This window comes from Peromyscus californicus, unplaced genomic scaffold, assembly GCF_007827085.1.
Source record: "Peromyscus californicus insignis strain IS unplaced genomic scaffold, ASM782708v3 Scaffold_16__1_contigs__length_79575227, whole genome shotgun sequence".
Taxonomy (NCBI): Eukaryota; Metazoa; Chordata; class Mammalia; order Rodentia; family Cricetidae; genus Peromyscus; species Peromyscus californicus.
In genome coordinates, this window is record NW_026294458.1 from 16,379,784 (window position 1) to 16,398,024 (window position 18,241).

Here is an 18,241-nt window from a genome sequence, read left to right on the forward strand (position 1 = left end):
CCACTCAGATCAACAGCCATTCAGGAAGGATAAGATGCCCAAGTGTCAGAAAGTCAGGGGCCAGCTCCGCCGCTCAGCGCCCGTGGCTCTGGGCAAGCCCTCAGTCTGCCTTGGGCCAGGGCTTCACCTGGACAACCTCTCTTGAAGAGAGAACACCTCCACACTAAGACAAGCATTCTGTGGACCAAGAGCAAGCCCAAGGTGGGCTCCAGCATGATGCCTGCTCCTCAGGGGCTCCTTCAAGTGTGGGACCGCTGTGATTCTTGTAGAGGTGACAAGCACCGAGAGAGCTAGGGAGATTCCATACCCTCACCTCCTCAGGACTGAGACCAGGAAATGCCCCCAATCCCCCAGCAATGACGACTCTGCGGCCATTCCAGGAGCCTCTTCCCCTCACCTCCTGACCTCCTTTCAGAACAAATCTAGAAGAACGCGTGCTTGCAACTTCCTAGCACCCATTCTAGACCCACCGTGTGACTCAGGGCTGGAATGTCCCCACCTTTCCACCACCATCTGCATAAAGGACTCTCAGAGGCCCAGGTGACGAACTTGCTGGTCAGCCTGTGGCACAGGGGGAAAATGCTAGAACTCTGAAGAGCTGAGACTCAGTGGGAGTTCTGTGTGTGTGCACACGAGTGTACAGACAGTAGAGGCAAGCCTGAGGGATGGATACTCCTGTCCCTGCCTCCCCAGAACTAAGGTTAAAGGTTAAACAACCACACCTTGGCTATTACGTGAGTGCTGGGGATATGGAATCAGGTCTCCATGCTTGCCCAGCAAACGTTTTACCAAATGCGCCATCTCCTAGCCCACAGTGGGAGTTCTTAAGTCCTTGGAGGGAACACTGGGACTTTGTGGGAACCCCCAGCCCTTTCCTCTTCCTTCCTTTCAATTCCCAAGCAAGGGAACCGGGTTCGACACCGTGTTCCCTGCCGTTCCCATCTGATACCCCACCGGAGACCTATAAAAAAACGGTTGTGTTTGATCATGGACAGAAGGGCGAAACCTGTTATCTAAATAATCCTTGCTGGGCTGGGCATAGAGCCTGATGGTAGAGCACTTGCCTAGTATGCAAGAGGCCCGAGGTTCAATTCCCTGTACAAACAAACAAGCAAACAACCCTCTCTTTGAAGACTGAGTATCTGGGGTACTTGTTACTGTAACGGAAAAGTAACTAATCTGTAGTTGGAGTTTTCTCCAGTCCTGCCTGGCCCACGGTCAGGACAAATCTCTCTCACCCGCCAGTCAAGTAAACACACAGAGACTTATATTGTTTACAAACTGTATGGCCGTGGCAGGCTTCTTGCTATCTAGCTCTTATATCTTAAATTAACCCATTTCTATTAATCTATACCTTGCCACATGGCTCGTGGCTTACCGGTATCTTACATATTGGTACTCATGGCAGCGGCTGGCAGCGTCTCCTGACTCAGCCTTCCTGTTCCCAGAATTCTCCTCTCTGTTAGTCCCGCCTATACTTCCCGCCTGGTTACTGGCCAATCAGCATTTTATTTATACAGAGCGATATCCACAGCACTAATCCATCACTGGCAGGTGAGGAACTAAAACTCAGACACACTGGGAAGCCTATTTATGAAAGCCAGAAGAGAAAGACCTGGAACCCAGGGTAAGCAGTTCCTGGGCAGACTCTGTCCACCAGTGTCTGAGCCAAAGGCAGGAGCTGAAGGCCTGCCAAAGCATCGATGCCAGCAGAGCTCTGGGCAGGTCAGGAGCCTCCCCAGCTCTCTCCCGACAGCATCAGGATCTCTTCATAAGGACACAGGAGGAGCAGTAGGGTCAAAAACCTAAAAAGTCTCTGAAGCACACCGTCACCGTCCTGGTTGATCTCAGGTGGGGCAATCCCTATGGGAGAGCTGATGTCTCTCCCTCTCTGATCAGCATGATCCCACATGCCTAGGAATAGCGTTCACAGGATGTCTGAGATGTGCCACTACCCAGCAGTCCCTTCACTTCCTGTGGCTACCTCACAGAGCTCACCCTCTCTGCCCACCTGCCTGAATCTACTTCTGCAGCCCATTCAGCCTGCACTGAGTCTCATGCTGCACCAGGCCTGTCTTAACATCTCCATGGAGACAGATGTAAGAGCCAGCCCCGCCCTCTAGCAGTTGGCAAAGGGGCCAGGCTCGGTACACCAGAGGTTAGAGAAGGGACTAATGGGTATGGGGTGTCAGAGGTGGGTGAGACCCCACACTAACGACACACTAAAAAAGCAGCATCTTGGGGAGGACAGGACTACAGAGAGCAAAGGGTTGGACAGATTCCAGAAGAGGAGGCTCCTGAGCCAAGCTGCAGGAGTGTGAAGTGATCACTCCAGAAGTTCGCAGGCAGACCTGCATGCAAGCCAGGCATCCTTGGGCACAGTCCATGCAGCTGTCTCTCCCTGTTCTGGCACCCTCCTGCTGGACGATTCTGCCAACTCAGACAACAAACACTCCCTCACCCAGGCTGGCCTTCCCCTTCCCTATCCCCTCTGCCAGGAAGAGGAGTTAGGGGCCTGCCTCCCCCCCTTTCTCCAAGATGAACAAGTGTCTTGCTAATTTACCATGAATGGCCTCCTCAAAGGCCCTTGCTCCCTCAGGCAGCCTCTGCATCCTCACAGGCAGCCCCAGTCACTCTAGGAATCCCCTGCTTTCTCTTCTGCTCCCTCAGACAAAAGGTGGCCTAGGACACCAAAGCCTGATCCTGTGCAGGTGTCCTATGTACCAACCAGTGAATCCCTGATAGAATTGCGTCCTTGCCAGGACCCCAGGAAGCTGAACTTTCAGGCAGGTCTCAGTTGTTACTCCCCCCAATACACACACACACACACACACACACACACACACACACACACACACACACACACCAGACTGCCATGATAATCTGGCACCTTGTCTCATGCACCCAGTATTGAAAGAGCCACAAAGTGTGAAGCCTAAGGCCACTTGAGATGGGCAGGAGCTGGGACTGTGAACATGCCTGAAAGTATGTGGGTACGTATGGGGGAATGTCGGTCTTCCTGGTGCCATAACCTTCTAAACCACGGAGAGCTTACACTTAGCCAATCCTCCAGAGTATCATGAATAACTGGGGTGTGCACTCAGACCAAGAAAACAACCAAAGACATTGGGAAGAGGGAAAGCAAACATCACCGAGCACCTATGTTAGTTTACCAGAACAGGTTTGGCTGGAGCCTCCCAGCAGCTAAACATTCACAGGTGCAGCAGGTCCAGCCACACGGCCTTCAAGACAGCAAGTGCGCAGACTCCAGCTCTACCACTCCGACTCCGGAACAATGGCGGGCAGACACTTGCAGAGCCTGTGCCCACAGCCAGGTGGATGAGGGGATGAGAGCCTCTTCCTTCCACAGGCAAAGATACGTCTATGTCCATGACAGGGGTACAGTCTGTGCCCTCTTCCTCCCCTCCCCCATTTCTCTAATCTCATGGGCCAAGCACCCATGCTAACTAACAGGAGAGGACATGGATACAACAGAGTACCCAGCAAGGCACCCAGCTCCTGCTCCAGGACAAGCACTGCCCTGGGGTGGGGGCAGGACACAGAACAGGAAGAAACACTGTCGTTTAGGGAACTGTGGGGGACGCAAAAGAATACACGGACCCCTTGAAGTAAACCTGGGCGCATGCTGTTATTGCCAGCTCGCTGCATCACCAAGTGGCTATGCCTTCTAGGATGCTGGGAAGTCCCCTGCTCTCCGCACACCTACTCAGGAGCCAGACGTACAGCCACCAATCTGTCGTCCCCTCCCCGAGTGCCAGGAAGGTCCTGTGTGCTGTCTCCGCTTTCTCCTGAGACAGAGTCAAGAGTGGAGGCTCAGAAGTGTCACATCCAGGGCAGCTGCTCCTAAATGTCACACACTGGACTTGAACCCAAGTCCTAGGCTCTGAGCCACACACTCTTGCCCTGGAGCATTTCCCTGGAGGACCCAGGATGGACTGTTGGAGGCAGGAAGTGCAGTGAGCAAGTGTGGGAAACAGAGTGCCATCCCTGCACCCCACTTCCCTGAGAAGACCGGGAAGGGAGGGAGAGGGCAGATGAGAGGACCTCCTCTCCAGCCTGAGGCCTCCCCTGGGGAGGGTAACAGAAGCCAGACTCTGGCACTTCATTCCACCAGAGGAGACTGTTTAATTGGGGCTTTTGAACAGTAATCACTCCCAATAAATGCACAAGCGACTTTAATTTGGAGCACATTAAGTTAACAGCAAGCGCGGCACCAGCTGACATGGCCTGGCTCAGCTGTTCAGAACAGGTAGTGTGCTTCCTGGGGCTGGGAACTCGGGGTGAAGGACTCTGCAGCCTGGGCAGACCGTGGAAGATGAAGGCCTGGTCATCTGATGGGTCCTCTGCTTCTCACAGAGCAGTGTGAGTGGCCCTGGGCCAAAGCAACCTTCTGAACCCAGAGGGTATGAGGAAAGCAGCTGGGGTTGCTAGCTCAGTCCTGTGATGTCCCAGGCAGGATGAGGATGCAGGAGACCTGTGGGTCAGCAGGACAGTGGGGGGGGGGGGGGGGCTCCTTGCTTCACCGGTTAGAAGGGTTAGGATTGGGGTGAACCTGAGACAGGAGATTCCCAACACACTGACAGCCAATGATCTGCAACTCCTGCAGCTAAGCCAAGGGGCCTGCCAGGCAGGCCCAGCACCTGTCTCCACAGACACAGTTCCCACATCTGAAGCAGATCCAGCCTCGGGTTACAATGAACGGGCATGCCCCATGGGAGCACTACAAGGCCAGCTGGGCAGCACCGTGCTCCGCCCCAGAGCCAGACCGAGGAGAGCATGACCTTCCTATCTGCACTCCCTCTACCTGGGCGCCAGACCCAGCGGCCCTGGAGGCCCAGTAACCACCTTCAAACAGCCTCATCAACCGTTTACACTGGACAGAAAGGCCTTCTTTAGTCCCCCAGCCTAGAGGCCAGGGGCGGGGCTGGTGAAAGCCAGCCCTCCATGGGGACCCAAAGGCCAGGCACGGAGTGCACCAACACGGTACCGCAGCGCCCCCCAGTGGCAAACTAGACACAGTGGCCCTCTACTGCCCAGGCTTTTCGGAAGCTTGTGCTGTGCTCCTCAGGCAGACTCCCAAGAAAACTGTAGACTCCGAAGTCCTACAACGGCCTTCCAACGCACATCTCGAGCAGGAGGCAAGGATGTGGGCCACCCAAGGCATACAGCTGCCCAGTACTGACCCTGGCACAGAAGAGCTGGACTGCTAGCCTCAGGTAGATACAGTATCTAAGAGACCAGAGGCAGTATACACGGAAGCTGTAAGGCGGACTGCCAGGTCCAGCACGGGTCCAGCAACGGTGTTCTTCAATGTTACAGGTAGGAAGGGGAGAGCTAAAGTAGTTGACAGGTTGTTATGTTTGTAAATTACATCTGGGTAGTCATGGTTTGGACAGGAACTATCCCCTAAACCTCATCTGTCAAAGGCTCAATCCCCAAAGCCGTGTTCTGAGGTAGGACTTTAGGGAGTAGCTGTTGCAGCCCATTTAGGTTTCCTGGTGGCTTTATCCAGCAGGTCTGCATAAAGAGGATGACTGGGTCATGGGCCTGAGTGCCGGCACTTGGAAGGGTCTACACTTGGCTGTATCTAGCAAGGGACAGGTCCGTTGCCCCTCCCCCTGGCATTGTCATAAGAAGCCCTTTGGAATAAAGTTCTGGGCAGGTGGACAAGGATCCAGGCCCTCCTGAGGCTATCCTGTATTTTCTAGCTGTTTATCTCCCCTCTTTCTTTCTTCATTTTTTTTTTAATTTTTTTATTTTTCTGGAGCTGAGGACTGAACCCAGGGCCTTGCGCTTGCTAGGCAAGTGCTCTACCACTGAGTTAAATTCCCAACCCTCCCCCACTTTATTTCTATCTAAGGCTCTTATCCCTCATTCCTCAAGAGTCCCTGGGGTAAATAAATGTGGGAGCTGGTTCCCCATAAGTGACCACATCTCAGGGCCCTGACTATAACCTGGTGTCATTATAGGGGGGCGGTGGGGACTAGAGCAGGGGGCATATGAAGAAGTAGGTCACTGGGAACACGCCCCTGCCCCCTGCCCTCAATCTCTGTTGTAAGCGACCTCACTATGTACTCTGCTGTCATAACGCTCACCTCAGACCCCGCACGATGGAGCAGGAGCCTCCGAAACTGGTGGTGATTAACTAACTACCTCTCCCTCTGGTTTTCGTGGGTGTTTTGCCACAGTGACGAAGTGTGGCTAAAGGAAACCTGGCCCTGGAGAGTAGGGGCACGGCCACTGCATCTGACCTTGAGAGTGTCTGGGGGCGGAGCTGGCTGGTCATCCTGCGGACTCAGAACAGATGCCCACAGCAATGCCCACTAAGTCCCGAGGCTTCAGACAGGGATGAGGAACCCCTGGTGAGTCAGAGGTGCTATCCCTTACATTTAGGCTAGTCATAGAACACTCTAGAAAAAATCTGCCTACATTTTGTCCATGCCCAGAGATTTTGAGTGAAACTGAGTCTTAAAAGGCATAATAATTAATCCAGCGAATGAAATGTCAAAGCGGGGTGTTCTGCCTGTATTTAATAGTGCCAGCTGAAGCAAAGGCAGGCTTGCTTTTGAAAAAGTTGTAGTTCAACAATAGGTCAAAGGTGTCGCAGCTGAAGAAATGAGCCCCATTAAAAAGAAACAGGGCAGCAAGATGGCTCAGCAGGTAAAGGAATTGGCTTTCACACCTCAGTTTGACCCCTGGAATCCACACGTTCCACACACGGCCACTGTGGCATGTACACACCCAGACCGACACCCCCACATACGGTAAGTAAGTTTTTAAAGAAGCGAACGAAATACTTTGGCATCAGGACAACAGGAAAGCTGTCTGAGGGCATCTCAGAGCTGGCCCTACCACTGAGGCTCAAAGGTCTCAAGGAGTAGAAGAGACTCCCTGGTTGCCCCGCTCACGAAAGATGGTGTAGCGAAATGACATTCGGCCATCCAGGTTCTCAAAGCTGTGATTCAAGGGGACAGCTACTACTCCAGCTGAAGGCAGATGTTGACATGTTCCTATTGGTGAAATTATTAAGGCCACTCCACGTAGATAAAAGGAGATTTATTTAATGGCGTAACTTACAAATTAAGGGATAGGTAGGTCGCGGAGTCTGGGGAAGGTGTATCGCAGTCCAGCGGTGTTCTCTGGAGCTCTGCTTGGTACACCTCTCTAGTCCAGGGTCCCGCAACAGAGAGAGCGAGAGCCCGCCGATCCAGATCTCAGGTCCCCAGGCGCCTCCTTTCGCCCCGCCTTGTAGGCGTGACAGTTGCCGAAGTCTCAATGGGGGTTGGAACTTCCAGATCAAAGCTGGAATGGCTACCCACTACATGTTCCATGTGATGCTGGTTGTGGGGGCAGCCCTTGAGAGGGCCATACACGAAATTCTATGCTCCAATGGAGACTTTAGGAAGTCAGAGGCCCAAGAACACCGGCCACCTGCCAGGAAAAGCCAGAGCCAGCCAGCACAGCCATGCCAGGAGCAATGTCCCATGGCCTGGGGGGGTGTTGGGGAAAGGGCTTCACAGGTACTTCAATGCTCCTTCATGCCTGAAATGCTGCCCTGCAGGCTTGGGGTCATGGTGGTCCCATCCCTCCTCTCCCTTCAAGAATGGAAATGTTTGCCCTACTCCACTGAGTGTTGGAAGTATGTAACCTGCTTTTAAACTTTACAGGGGCTCAGAGCTAAGAGTTTGCCTTGAAGCTCAGAGACTTTGAAACTTACTTTATTTTTCTTTAGCAAAGTGGAACTGTTGAGCCTATGGAGACTCCTGGTAACGGATTCATTTGCAGTATGAGCCAGAAACGAGCCTTTGGGGGACTAGCAACGGAATGATGGGGTTTGGATATGAAATACCTTCTCTAAGTGCTGGGGCAGGGGAGTACCATGTCTATATAATTCCAGTACTGTGGCAGGAATCTTATCTATGTTGTGGCCCACTGTCCAATTCGTCAGATGTTGGTTCCAGGGACAGGGTTTACATTTAGCGGGTCAGGATGGATCAGTTTCCCCAGACTCGAGAAAGAGCGGCCCCAGGGAAGGGGAGGGGAGGCCAGAAGGTTGCTCCGGCTCCTTTGGGCGGGTGTGTCAGACACAGTGATGGTCTCAGGTTCTTATCTTGTAAACAGTCAAACAAATCGCTACACAGCACTCAAGAGGCAGAGGCAGGAGAATCACCTCAAGGCCATTCTGACTACATAGCAAGTTTGAGGTCAGCCTGGGCTACATGAGAAAGGAGCAGGGGGAAGAGGAGGGAGAGAGAGAAAGAAAGGAAAAAGAAAAGAAGAAATCCTCCTACAATGGACATTCATAGGTGGTACAGCTTCGGGAGTGCGTCAATCATTTGGGTTCTGACCTAACCAATGAATAATCCATAAATGATGGCATTATTGGTAGGTGAGGGAAAGTAGGACGTGGGGCCTAGCTGGAAAAAGTAGGTCCCTGGGGATGTGCCCTTGAACCGTCTCCCCTCTCAGTCTCTGTCTCTTCTTTCTCTTCCCCTCTTTCTCTCCCTGTATGCTCCCTCCCTCCCCAGCTACCCCCCACCACACCTCTACACCACCAAGCTCTGCCTCTTCGTAGACCCACAGCAAAAGGCTGAGCAACCACAGACTGAAATCCCTGGGACCATGAGCCAAAGTAAAGCTTCCCTCCTCCCCTTCCTTCCTCTCCCCGCCTCAGGTATTTAATGCAAACACTAACTAGCACAGTAAGTGTGTAACGCTGCCACACACATTTCTACAACTGCCCTAATCAGCACATGATCATCTCCTATTAGTCACTAGGAAAACGTAAGACAAAACCAAATCAAACCCAGCAAGTGACTAAGATCAGAACCACAAACAAGTTCAGGTGAGAGTATGGAGAACAGGCCCCACACACTGCCTGGAGCAGTTCTGAAGACCTGCCAGTCTACTCCTGGGTTATAGCCAAGAGACCTAAAACATGTCTACGCCCAAAACATTCACAGCAGGCCTATTCCTAACAGCCCAGAGTGGAAACCAAAAACCGTTATCAACTGACAGTCACGTAATATGGAATTATCCACACCATGGAATATTACCTAATTACAAAGGGGACAAAGAACTGGTGTTAGGAATTTTTAACTTGTATAAACTTTAGGGGCTGGAGAGATTGTCCAGTGGTTAAGAGCACGTACTGCATACTCCTGGCCGAGGGCCAGACTTGGACGTCTACCGCCCACCCTGAGCAGCTCACAACCAGCTGCGACTCCAGCCCTAGGGAGATGCAGCACCTCTGGCCTCCAAGGGCACCTGCACTCACATGTGCACAGCCCCACCCAGACCCATGGGTGTGTACACAATTAACTTTCTGAAGATTAGAGGAGAGTGTGATGGATGTGGGCGTGGGCGTAGGCGCTATGGAGCGCATGCAGAGGTCAGAGAACAAGTCTATAGAACGAACCTATAGAACTAACCTATAGAACAACTCTACTTGCACTTTACGTGGGTTCTGGGAAGGAAACTCAGGCTGTCACCAGCTGAGCCTCCTGCTGGCCCCGAACAAGGAAATGGATGAAACAGCAGACCAGCACTCCTTCTGGAGACTGAAGAGGGAAGGAGAAAGGGGAGGGACTGGTAACGAGCAATGCGTTTTTCTGAGATGACGAAAACGTATGGAATTAAGTCACTGAATTGCTTTGCTTTAAGATGGTAAATTATGTATCTACAGTATACCTTATTTAGTTGTGGTGGTTTGAATGAGAATGGCCCTCATAGGCTCGTATATTTGAACAGCTGGTGGACTGTTTGAGAAGGGTTAGGGTTAGGAGGTGCAGCTTTTTGGAGTAGGTGTGGCCTTTGGAAGTAGGTGTGGCCTTGCTGGAAGAAATGTGTCACTAGGGGTGGGCTCTGAGGTTTCAAAAGCCTATGCCGTGTGTGTGTGTGTGTGTGTGTGTGTGTGTGTGTGTGTGTGTGTGGTGTGTCTGTCTGTCTCCTTTCAGAAAATGGCTTAAGAGAGAATCCAAGCCAGGACATCTGCATCTGTACATGACTCGCACGGAATTTACAAATCACATTTATTACATCATCTGTATGAGCTTTGCCTTAGGATTTCAGTACAACTTGAAAATCATCTGAAGTTTATTGCACTTTGCATTTGTTAGTTTATGCTGCTAGCACAAATACTTGTCAAACCCGATTTAAGGAAGGACAGGTTTACTTTGGCTCATGTCATAGCGGAGAGGCATGGAGGCAGGCATGGAGGCAGCTGGTCCCATCACATCCGCAGTCAGGAAGCAGAGAGGCATGCATGCTGCTCAGCTCACTGTCCTCTTTGTATCCAATCCAGGACCACAGCTCATGAGAAGGTGCTACCACATTCTAGGTGGGACTTAAAGGCTCAGGTAAACCTTTCTGAATGCTCTAATGGACATATCCAGATGTGTGTTTCCATGGTGATTCTAAACCCCAAGTTGGCATCAATGTTAACCATCACACACCTGATGCAGCACTATACAAAATCCTCCCTAGAGTGCCATGGTAATAAACTCTACCATGAGAGACAAACCTTGGACACACACTACTCTGGGTACTTTCACAAGAGCGTTATAAATTAAAGAGTGTCCCCACTAAGTCATCTGAGAAAAAGGGACTGTTCTCTAAATGCCAGCTCGCCTCAGGGCCGCTCACTTCAGGACACACGTCTCCGACCACTGGTTTCCCCGACTGTCATCAGTGTGAAGGGCCTGCCGCTGTGACAAGCCCAAGCAGCAGCTGCAGCCTCAACGTCACCTGTCTGCCATTAGCTTTATCAAAGAGACTGCCAACTCTAGGGCCGTCATGCTCGGGCTTCTCTCAAGTCCCAAGCAAAAGCTCTTTTCAAACCACTCTAATTTAAGGGGGTTGCTTGTTTCAGTGCTGGGGACTAGAGCTGGGCCCTTGCCTAGGCAAGCGCTCCTCCATCCTCAGCCTGAGTCACTCAGTTCTGCTTTGACTATAAATACAGCCCCGGGAATACCTCAGTCCACCCACACATTTCCCTGGTCATTCCTAGTGACTACTGAGCACCTGCCCAGGACATGCTGAGCTCTGAAGAGAGATCCCTGCAATCTCTTCAGGATGTCTTGGATTTGGTCCACTTGGCAGAAGGCTGGCATACTCCAGGAACCAGGCTGAGACCATACAGGTGACAGAGAAGAAAGCCCCAGGATGGCTGCAGCTCTGCTGTTTAGACGCAGAAGCCACCACAGGACCTCTTGCTCCCCTCACACCCCTTTTCTCCATCATGTCCACAAGCTCCTACTGCAGATGAGCGATGATGCTTGGCTCATGGACGACTGGAAGAAACAATTGCCTCTGCCTGCCCATCCATGCAGGGAGGGCAGTGGCTGTCCTGTCTCTCATGTTGCCAGCTAAGGGGCACTGACCATTTCTGACTCAGGAATGGGGGTGTCATTTGTGAGTTCCCCAAACCTGACAGATGAAAAGGGTAAGGCCATCCCTGCCTTCTAGGGATATTCTAGCAGGAGAGAAAGGCTACAAACAAGTCCATGGGTCAGTTACTTTCTCAGCCATCCGGGCACACTGGCACCTCAGCCCCGTCTCCCAGTCCTCTCCCCTTCTGTCTCTGCTCCCACATCTCCTCACCAGAGAGCCTTCCCTTGCCACCTCCACACGACAGCCAAGTCCCCACCCTGGACACCTGAATACATTCTAGCTCCTTGTCCTGCTTTGCTTTTCTCCATGAAACTTACTCTCTTTCCTGGTTATTTGTTTAAAGTCCGTCCCACGCACATTTCCAAGACTCCAGAGTGAGAACTGGGGGGGTGGAGGGAGGGGGAGGGGGCTGTTCTGGTTCATAGGGACCCAGCCAGAGCAGTGCCTAGCCCAGAGTAAGCGTTCTACATCTGCCGAATAGATGGTCAGACAAATAAGTATGGGCCACAAAAGACATACACAGGTGACAGGAAAGAAGGGGATGCTTTGGAGCAGGGGCTCAGAACAGGCACGGTGACGTTGGGGCAGACGGCGTGGTGACAGGCAGGAGAAGACTACAAGGAGCGGTACACCAGAGGGTCCACACTCTGCAGGGGGTGGGGCTGCCTTTCAGGTCTGTTCACTGTGCTGGTTTTTCCAAGAAGACAGCAGAGGAGGGCCACACTGGAAAGCTGGATCCAAGAGCAAAGCCACAGAAACACTGGGCTAAACACAAAGCAACAGAGATTTGCTAGTTCAAGCTTCAACAGCCATCCTGAAGCATGAAGACTTAGCCCGGGGAGGGTGAGATAGTGATCCAGAAGGAACCTCATATCTGCTGAGGCTCTCAGGCCAGCCAGAAAAGCCTCCCTCCAGCCTACTCAAATGAGAAGCCAGCCCGAGTGTGGTTAAGCTTCCTGTCAGACCTTCCTGGTACCCTGTCGAATCCGATACAGCAAGGAAAGCTGATGGGAGAGCTCAGTCTTACGTAGGTGTGATGGTGCACACTTAGAACCCCAGCACCAGGAGACTAAAGCAGCAGGACTTTGAGTTCCAGGCCAGCATGGGCTACAGAGCCCATACAGAGGGGGAGAGGGGGTCAAGGGTCTTGACCTAAGTTCTACAAATAAGGGATTCCACTTGACAGGGGGACAAAGGGGTTCAGAAGTAGATCCACAGAAAGGGACACGCCCTTTTCAAGCTCTAGGATGATAAGCTGGAGGAAGAAACAAGGCCCGTTGCCAGGGGTCCAGGATGCTGGATGTGCCGGGGGGAGGGAGGGGAGAGGAGGCTTAAACGGGAATGATATGGTAAAAGTGGCACGGTGACAGCAGGACCACTCCCCACATTGGCAAAGGCGGCTGGGCTGGAAGCAAGCAGTCAGTCAACAGGACTAACTAACTAACTAACTAACTAACTAACTAACTAACTAACGCCCGCTTTATACCAGGCACACTGCCCCCCAGGGCAGGCAGCGGAGGCCAGGGAGCTTGAGCTGACTCTGAGAGGTCAGCAGGAGAGCATCAGGCTCACCCCAGGAATGCCTGCACCTCTCCATCTAAACGCACATTCTAGGCACCACCCAGGACAGTCTGGACCAGGGACTGGGGAAGGACACAGGACAGTCTGCATTTTTAGTGAGCACATGTGACTCTTGAGGAGTAAGAAGACGGACCATGTAAGCAGCTCCTACATTGGTACCTGGGACATGGCAGGTCCAGACATTTAGTTACAAGTACTTCCACAGGAGGAAGAACATAAAAAGCTAACAAATTTTTGAAATTTTTTCTGTGACAGTCAAAATGAGATTTTTCTCATTTTGTGAAAATTAAGTGAATATTTCACCTAATATCTATTTAATTAACCAAAACATAGCCCAAGTTACTAATAATTTTCTCGATCTACCTCCGGTGTTATCACTTGAAGGTGGCCTGGGAAGGCAACTCTGAGCGTGGACACAAGCCCTTGGCCAGCTCACTGTAGCTTTGAGGATATCTCGTGGACATGATGGAGTCCCAGGGTCCTCTCTGGGACAAGCCCCAGGCTGTTTCTGGAAGGCTGTGTACCAAGGATCCACCTCCCTCGTCCCTCTGGTTCCAACACAATATCCCCTGGAGTAAGCTGTCCTCTGACCCTTGTCATACAAGAGAAAGGTGACCTTTAAAGGGGAGAAACAGTAGTCCTGATGCTCTGCCACCTGAGGACCACCTCAAGGCCAGTCACTGCCCAGTGGCCTTGGCCAGTTTCTTTACTTCTGCTGCCTGTTCCTGAAGATCCCTTCCAGCTCATATGACCTGTTTGAGAAGTTCTGATTTTCTCTCCCCTAATCCAGGCTGAAAGAAATAATCCCCTGTATAAGAAATGATCACATACAGAGAGCATGGTGTTAGAGGCTAGGGACATGGCATCTAAGAGACATCAGGGCCTGCGTTCTTAAGAAGTTCACAGGCAGGGCTAGGGGCGGGGCTCAGCGTTACAGTACCAGCCTACCACTCCAGACCTGAAGGACAGAGCTGGAGTCCACTCTAGGCAGAGTAGCAGGCAGGAATGAATGGCTTGTGGTGTGAGGAGCGTCCAAACCTAGGAAGAATTGAATCACAGGTAGTGAAGCAAGCCTGCATTTGGGGAGAGGGACTTTTTATCACAGAGACAGGTTCACAAAATACGAACTCGTGAGCAACAGGCGCAATGTGACCCCGAGAATGATAAACCTTTACCTGCTGACTGCTGTGTTTAGAACAGTGGCTCTCAACCTTCGGAATACTGCGACCCTTTAATACAGTTCAGGTTGTGGTGACCCCCCCCAACCATAAAATTATTTTCGTTGCTACTTCGTAACTGTAATTTTGTTATTGTTATGAATCGTAATGTAAATATCTATGTTTTCCAACAGTCTCAGGAGACCCCTGTGAAAGGGTTGTTGGATCCCTCAGGGGGGTCACGACCCACAAGTTGAGAACTACTGGGTTAGAACCACTGGCCCACACTTTCATACCTCAACAGGGAAGGTGGCAGTCCCTTCAGGTCATCTGCAGCAGCCCCGAGCTTTGGGCCCCACAGAGCAAGAAACACCCCGCAGAGCAGGAAATATGGACTCCAAGGCCGGATCCTGATCTTGATGCCAGCTGTGTGACAGCTGTGTGCAGGGGCAGGACATGATATGGCACAGCCCAGCAGGAAAGGACCAGCAGGCAAAGGATGAAGACATGCTCTGCAAATGGAGGCTCCTCGCAGACCTCCAAGGAGCTGATGGTGTTGGAAGGGGGGCAAGACTCGGAATGGAGAAAGCACCCCGACACTGGGAACGACGTGGGCTTAGGCACGCAGGCCGGAAGGCAGGAGTGTGGGACCACAGCAGGCTACAGCTGGGGATGAAGGGAGGGAACAGATCTGGAAATGCAGAGACCCAAGCTGCTACCCCAGCAGGTGGCCATAACTATGCTGGTCTTCAAGGTGACCTGGTGAAATCCAAGAGCTGCCTAGACTGGCCCTATGGCCTTCTCTCTGAAATAGTAAAGTTGCTCCAATGTCAGAGTCCTGAGGATCAAACAGGGACAAGCTGAGTTAGCTCTGGAAATTCCAGGTAAGTAAAGCAGGATGGGTTCTGGGAAGCCTGGTCAAAATGGAAAACAAGGGCCCCTCCAGCTGGAAGCTCCCAGACCTCCTACAGGATGAAATTCCAGCCCAGGTACCCTTTCCTGACCATAGCAGTTATCCTGATGGACACATCTGTCCAGTGCAGAAAACACATCTTCAATGCTCCGAGGAGAAGCAGAAGCTATGAAGGATCAGGCATGGAAGTTTCCCCAAGGGGGGAAGAAGGGACATTCTGGGCAGACAGGATAGCTGTGTAAGGCCACGTCAAGAGAGTTGGGAAGCCAGGTGTGGTGACACACAAATAGTGGAGCACTCAGGAGTACTGCGACAAGACTGAGGCCAGTCTGAGCCACAGTGAGTTCCCAGGTCAGTTTGGACTACCAGTGAGATCCTTAAAAAAAAAAAAAAAAAAGATCAATACAGTTAGGACATGAGGTGACCAGCCAGGGCTAGGCACACCTGCAATCCAGCACTCAGGAGACTGTGAGTTCAGCTCCTCGCCTGGCCTGCATAAAATAATAAAAAATAAAACAAAATGAGGATATAGGCACATTTCTGGGAAAGAGAGGTGAAGTCAAAGAAGAAAACCAGGCTGACAACAGAGCCTCACCAAGCAACGGGGACATGGCACCGTAGTCAACACCAAAACGTCATGGACCCCTGAACCCAGCATGGTTCTGCCAGTGGCTCCCGATTGTCACCCAGCTAGGCACAGACACAGGGCATGCTGTTTCTGCCTCACTGCCCTTCCACCAACATCAGGCTCCATCCTTTAAGATCACCTACTCCCTTACCCACTAATCAGACTCTGGACCCCCTCTGCACAACCTCTGGGTCAACACAGGACAAGTAAGTCGATGAGGGTAACGAGCGCACTAGGTCAAGAGCCCAATCCTGAACAAGCAAAGGCAGGTGATGAATCAGCTGCAGGGAAGGCAGGCTGGTCTGCTCCTACCAGCATCTCTTAGCGCTTTCTCTTCCTCTTGAGGAGAAACCTGCAGCTTATCTAACTGGTTCGTGTCCTTAAGGGCAGGAAGGAAAAGGACACAGAGAGGACACGAGATGGTTTCCACCAAGAACCGAAATGACTGCAATACCCTGAATGTTACTGAGAAATTCCAGTCTAACCTCGATACTTCTAGAGGCTTCCCCAAGACCCCGTCCAGCACACTTAGCTCAGAATGATGACTAACTGGTGTCTTCAAAATGAACAATTCCACCCTCAGAAGCCAAAGAATATTGAAAGGCATGTTGACTGTTAGGGCACTTCTTCTGAACGCTGTGAAGCTAGCAAAACGGGGTAGGCTGGTTCTCCAGTGAATGAAGTGGTGCTGAATGGAGCGGGAGGCGGACGAGTTAACACTACAGGTCCATTTCTGCTTGGGCTGAGCCCGTCTGGCTCTAGGACACGCCCCCAGACCCGATTTCCAGCATGCTGGGCATGCATGTGCAGGGCAGGGTGCAGGGACTCAGACAGACTACAGGCGTAGGAAGCGGACAGCGCTCGCCGGAGCCAAAGACTGCTCAGAGTACACACATGAGCCACCACCCACCGCTCACCTTGCACTTGAAGCCGGCGGCGGGCGGCAGGAGCTCCCGCAGCAGGGCCTTGGCCACCTCGCGGCTGGCCTCCTCGCTCACGAAGTGGAGGTTGAGCACCTCGTGCGCCTCGAACTTGGCGAGGCGCAGCAGCGAGCGCAGCGCCACTCGGGCCTTGGCCTGCAGCGCCGCGTTGTGCTCCGCCTTGGTGAACATCATCAGCAGGTGGTAGTCCACCGGCCCCGCCGCGCCGCCGCCCTCCAGGCTCTTGGCCTTGGCGCCCGAGGCCGGCACCGCCGAGCCCCGGGCCAGCTCGAGCGGCCCCGGCGGCGTAGGCGCGGCGGCCCCGGCGCGGGCCTCCTTCAGCCTCTTGGTGGCGCTGGAGAAGGTCTCCCGGCCCGAGCCCAGGTAGTAGAAGGCGCACACCGCCAGCGCCGCGGCCAGCAGCAGCGCGCAGTAATGGGAGCGCACCGCGCCCAGGCGCGCCATGGCCCGAGCGCACGCGCCCCGGAGGAGGCCCATGCGCCGGAGCCGGCGGCCCAGCAGCGGGGACCGCTCACACCGGCGCTCCGGGGCCCCGAGCCCGGCAGCCCGCGGCGGCCATGGTGGGGGCGGGGCCGCGCTGCCCGCAGCCAATCGCGAGCGCGGATGCCTGAAAGGCGGGGCCATCGCAGGCCCCTCTAGGTCCTAGGTTCCCAGGGATTCGGCTCGAGATGGCCCCTTCCTAGTTTGGCGGCCAGGCTTGAGACGCGCAGGCTGAAGGTTAGCGCCTGGACAGGGTCGGCCAGCTACTAGCCCTACCTGCTCGGCTCGAGGGGCTAGGGAGGGAAATACCTATCTGCTAGGCTGGGTCTTGAAATAACAAACACCCCAACGCAGGATTTATGTAAATAAATGCTGAACTCAAAAGCACTAACTTTGCTCTCTCCGCATTTTCTCTTACTGTTTTTTAGAAGCTTTAGCTGCCTCCTCCGCCTTTTAAGAAACTAGTTGCGGCCAAAACATTTAAGCCAGAAAGTTCCTTCCCGTTTCACACAGAAGTTTACAAGACCCCTAATGAAAATGACTTCGCCACCCCACTTCGCACCTCTGGGATAACCCAGAGAATATGGGTGGCCAGCAGAGGGACCTCACTGTCCAATCATCAGAGTCCCTTCAGAGAACCCCCCCCCCACCAGGAGCATCAATGTTGTTTAAATAGGCTTCAAATACTCAACAGAAAGCCTGTTATGTCCCAGAAAGTTTTTGAAAACTTTTAACTGGGGCATACTGAAGTAGCCTAACTAGCCTGTAGCCATTTTAACCCTAATCAGTCAGACAATACCAGAAGAACAAAAATTCATTCGCTTCAAATGAATTTGAAGTAAACTTCTGCATGCTTGAAAGAGGCAGAGGTGAGAATGCACGAGAAGTCCACGCTTAGGACATGTTGCTCTTGCCGTGTGGATGGCCCTCACCTGTTCCAGCATCACAGTCATTTCCACCTCCGCCCTCTTCCATTGGAGCTGAAAAGCATCCACCGTCTGAAATAGGCCCGAGGGACCCCAGATGGCAAAATGACCAGCTGGAAGTCATCTGATGCCCACAACTCCATGATATGCAGGTATTTACAGGTGACAAAAACATGGGATTCCCAAAGCATAAATCAATCTCT

General features: G+C 52.6%; 1 protein-coding gene across 1 annotated transcript in view; it reads right to left on the minus strand.

Moving 5' to 3' along the window:
- The window catches only part of Xxylt1 (xyloside xylosyltransferase 1), a 148,296-nt gene extending 131,118 nt beyond the window's left edge, over window positions 1-17,178 (minus strand). Inside the window, exon 1 of the mRNA XM_052740536.1 lies at window positions 16,609-17,178. Within this exon, the coding sequence (XP_052596496.1) occupies window positions 16,609-17,109 (501 nt within the window). The 5' untranslated portion in view covers window positions 17,110-17,178. The remainder of the gene's footprint in view (window positions 1-16,608) is intronic.
- Between the last annotated feature and the right edge of the window lie 1,063 nt (window positions 17,179-18,241).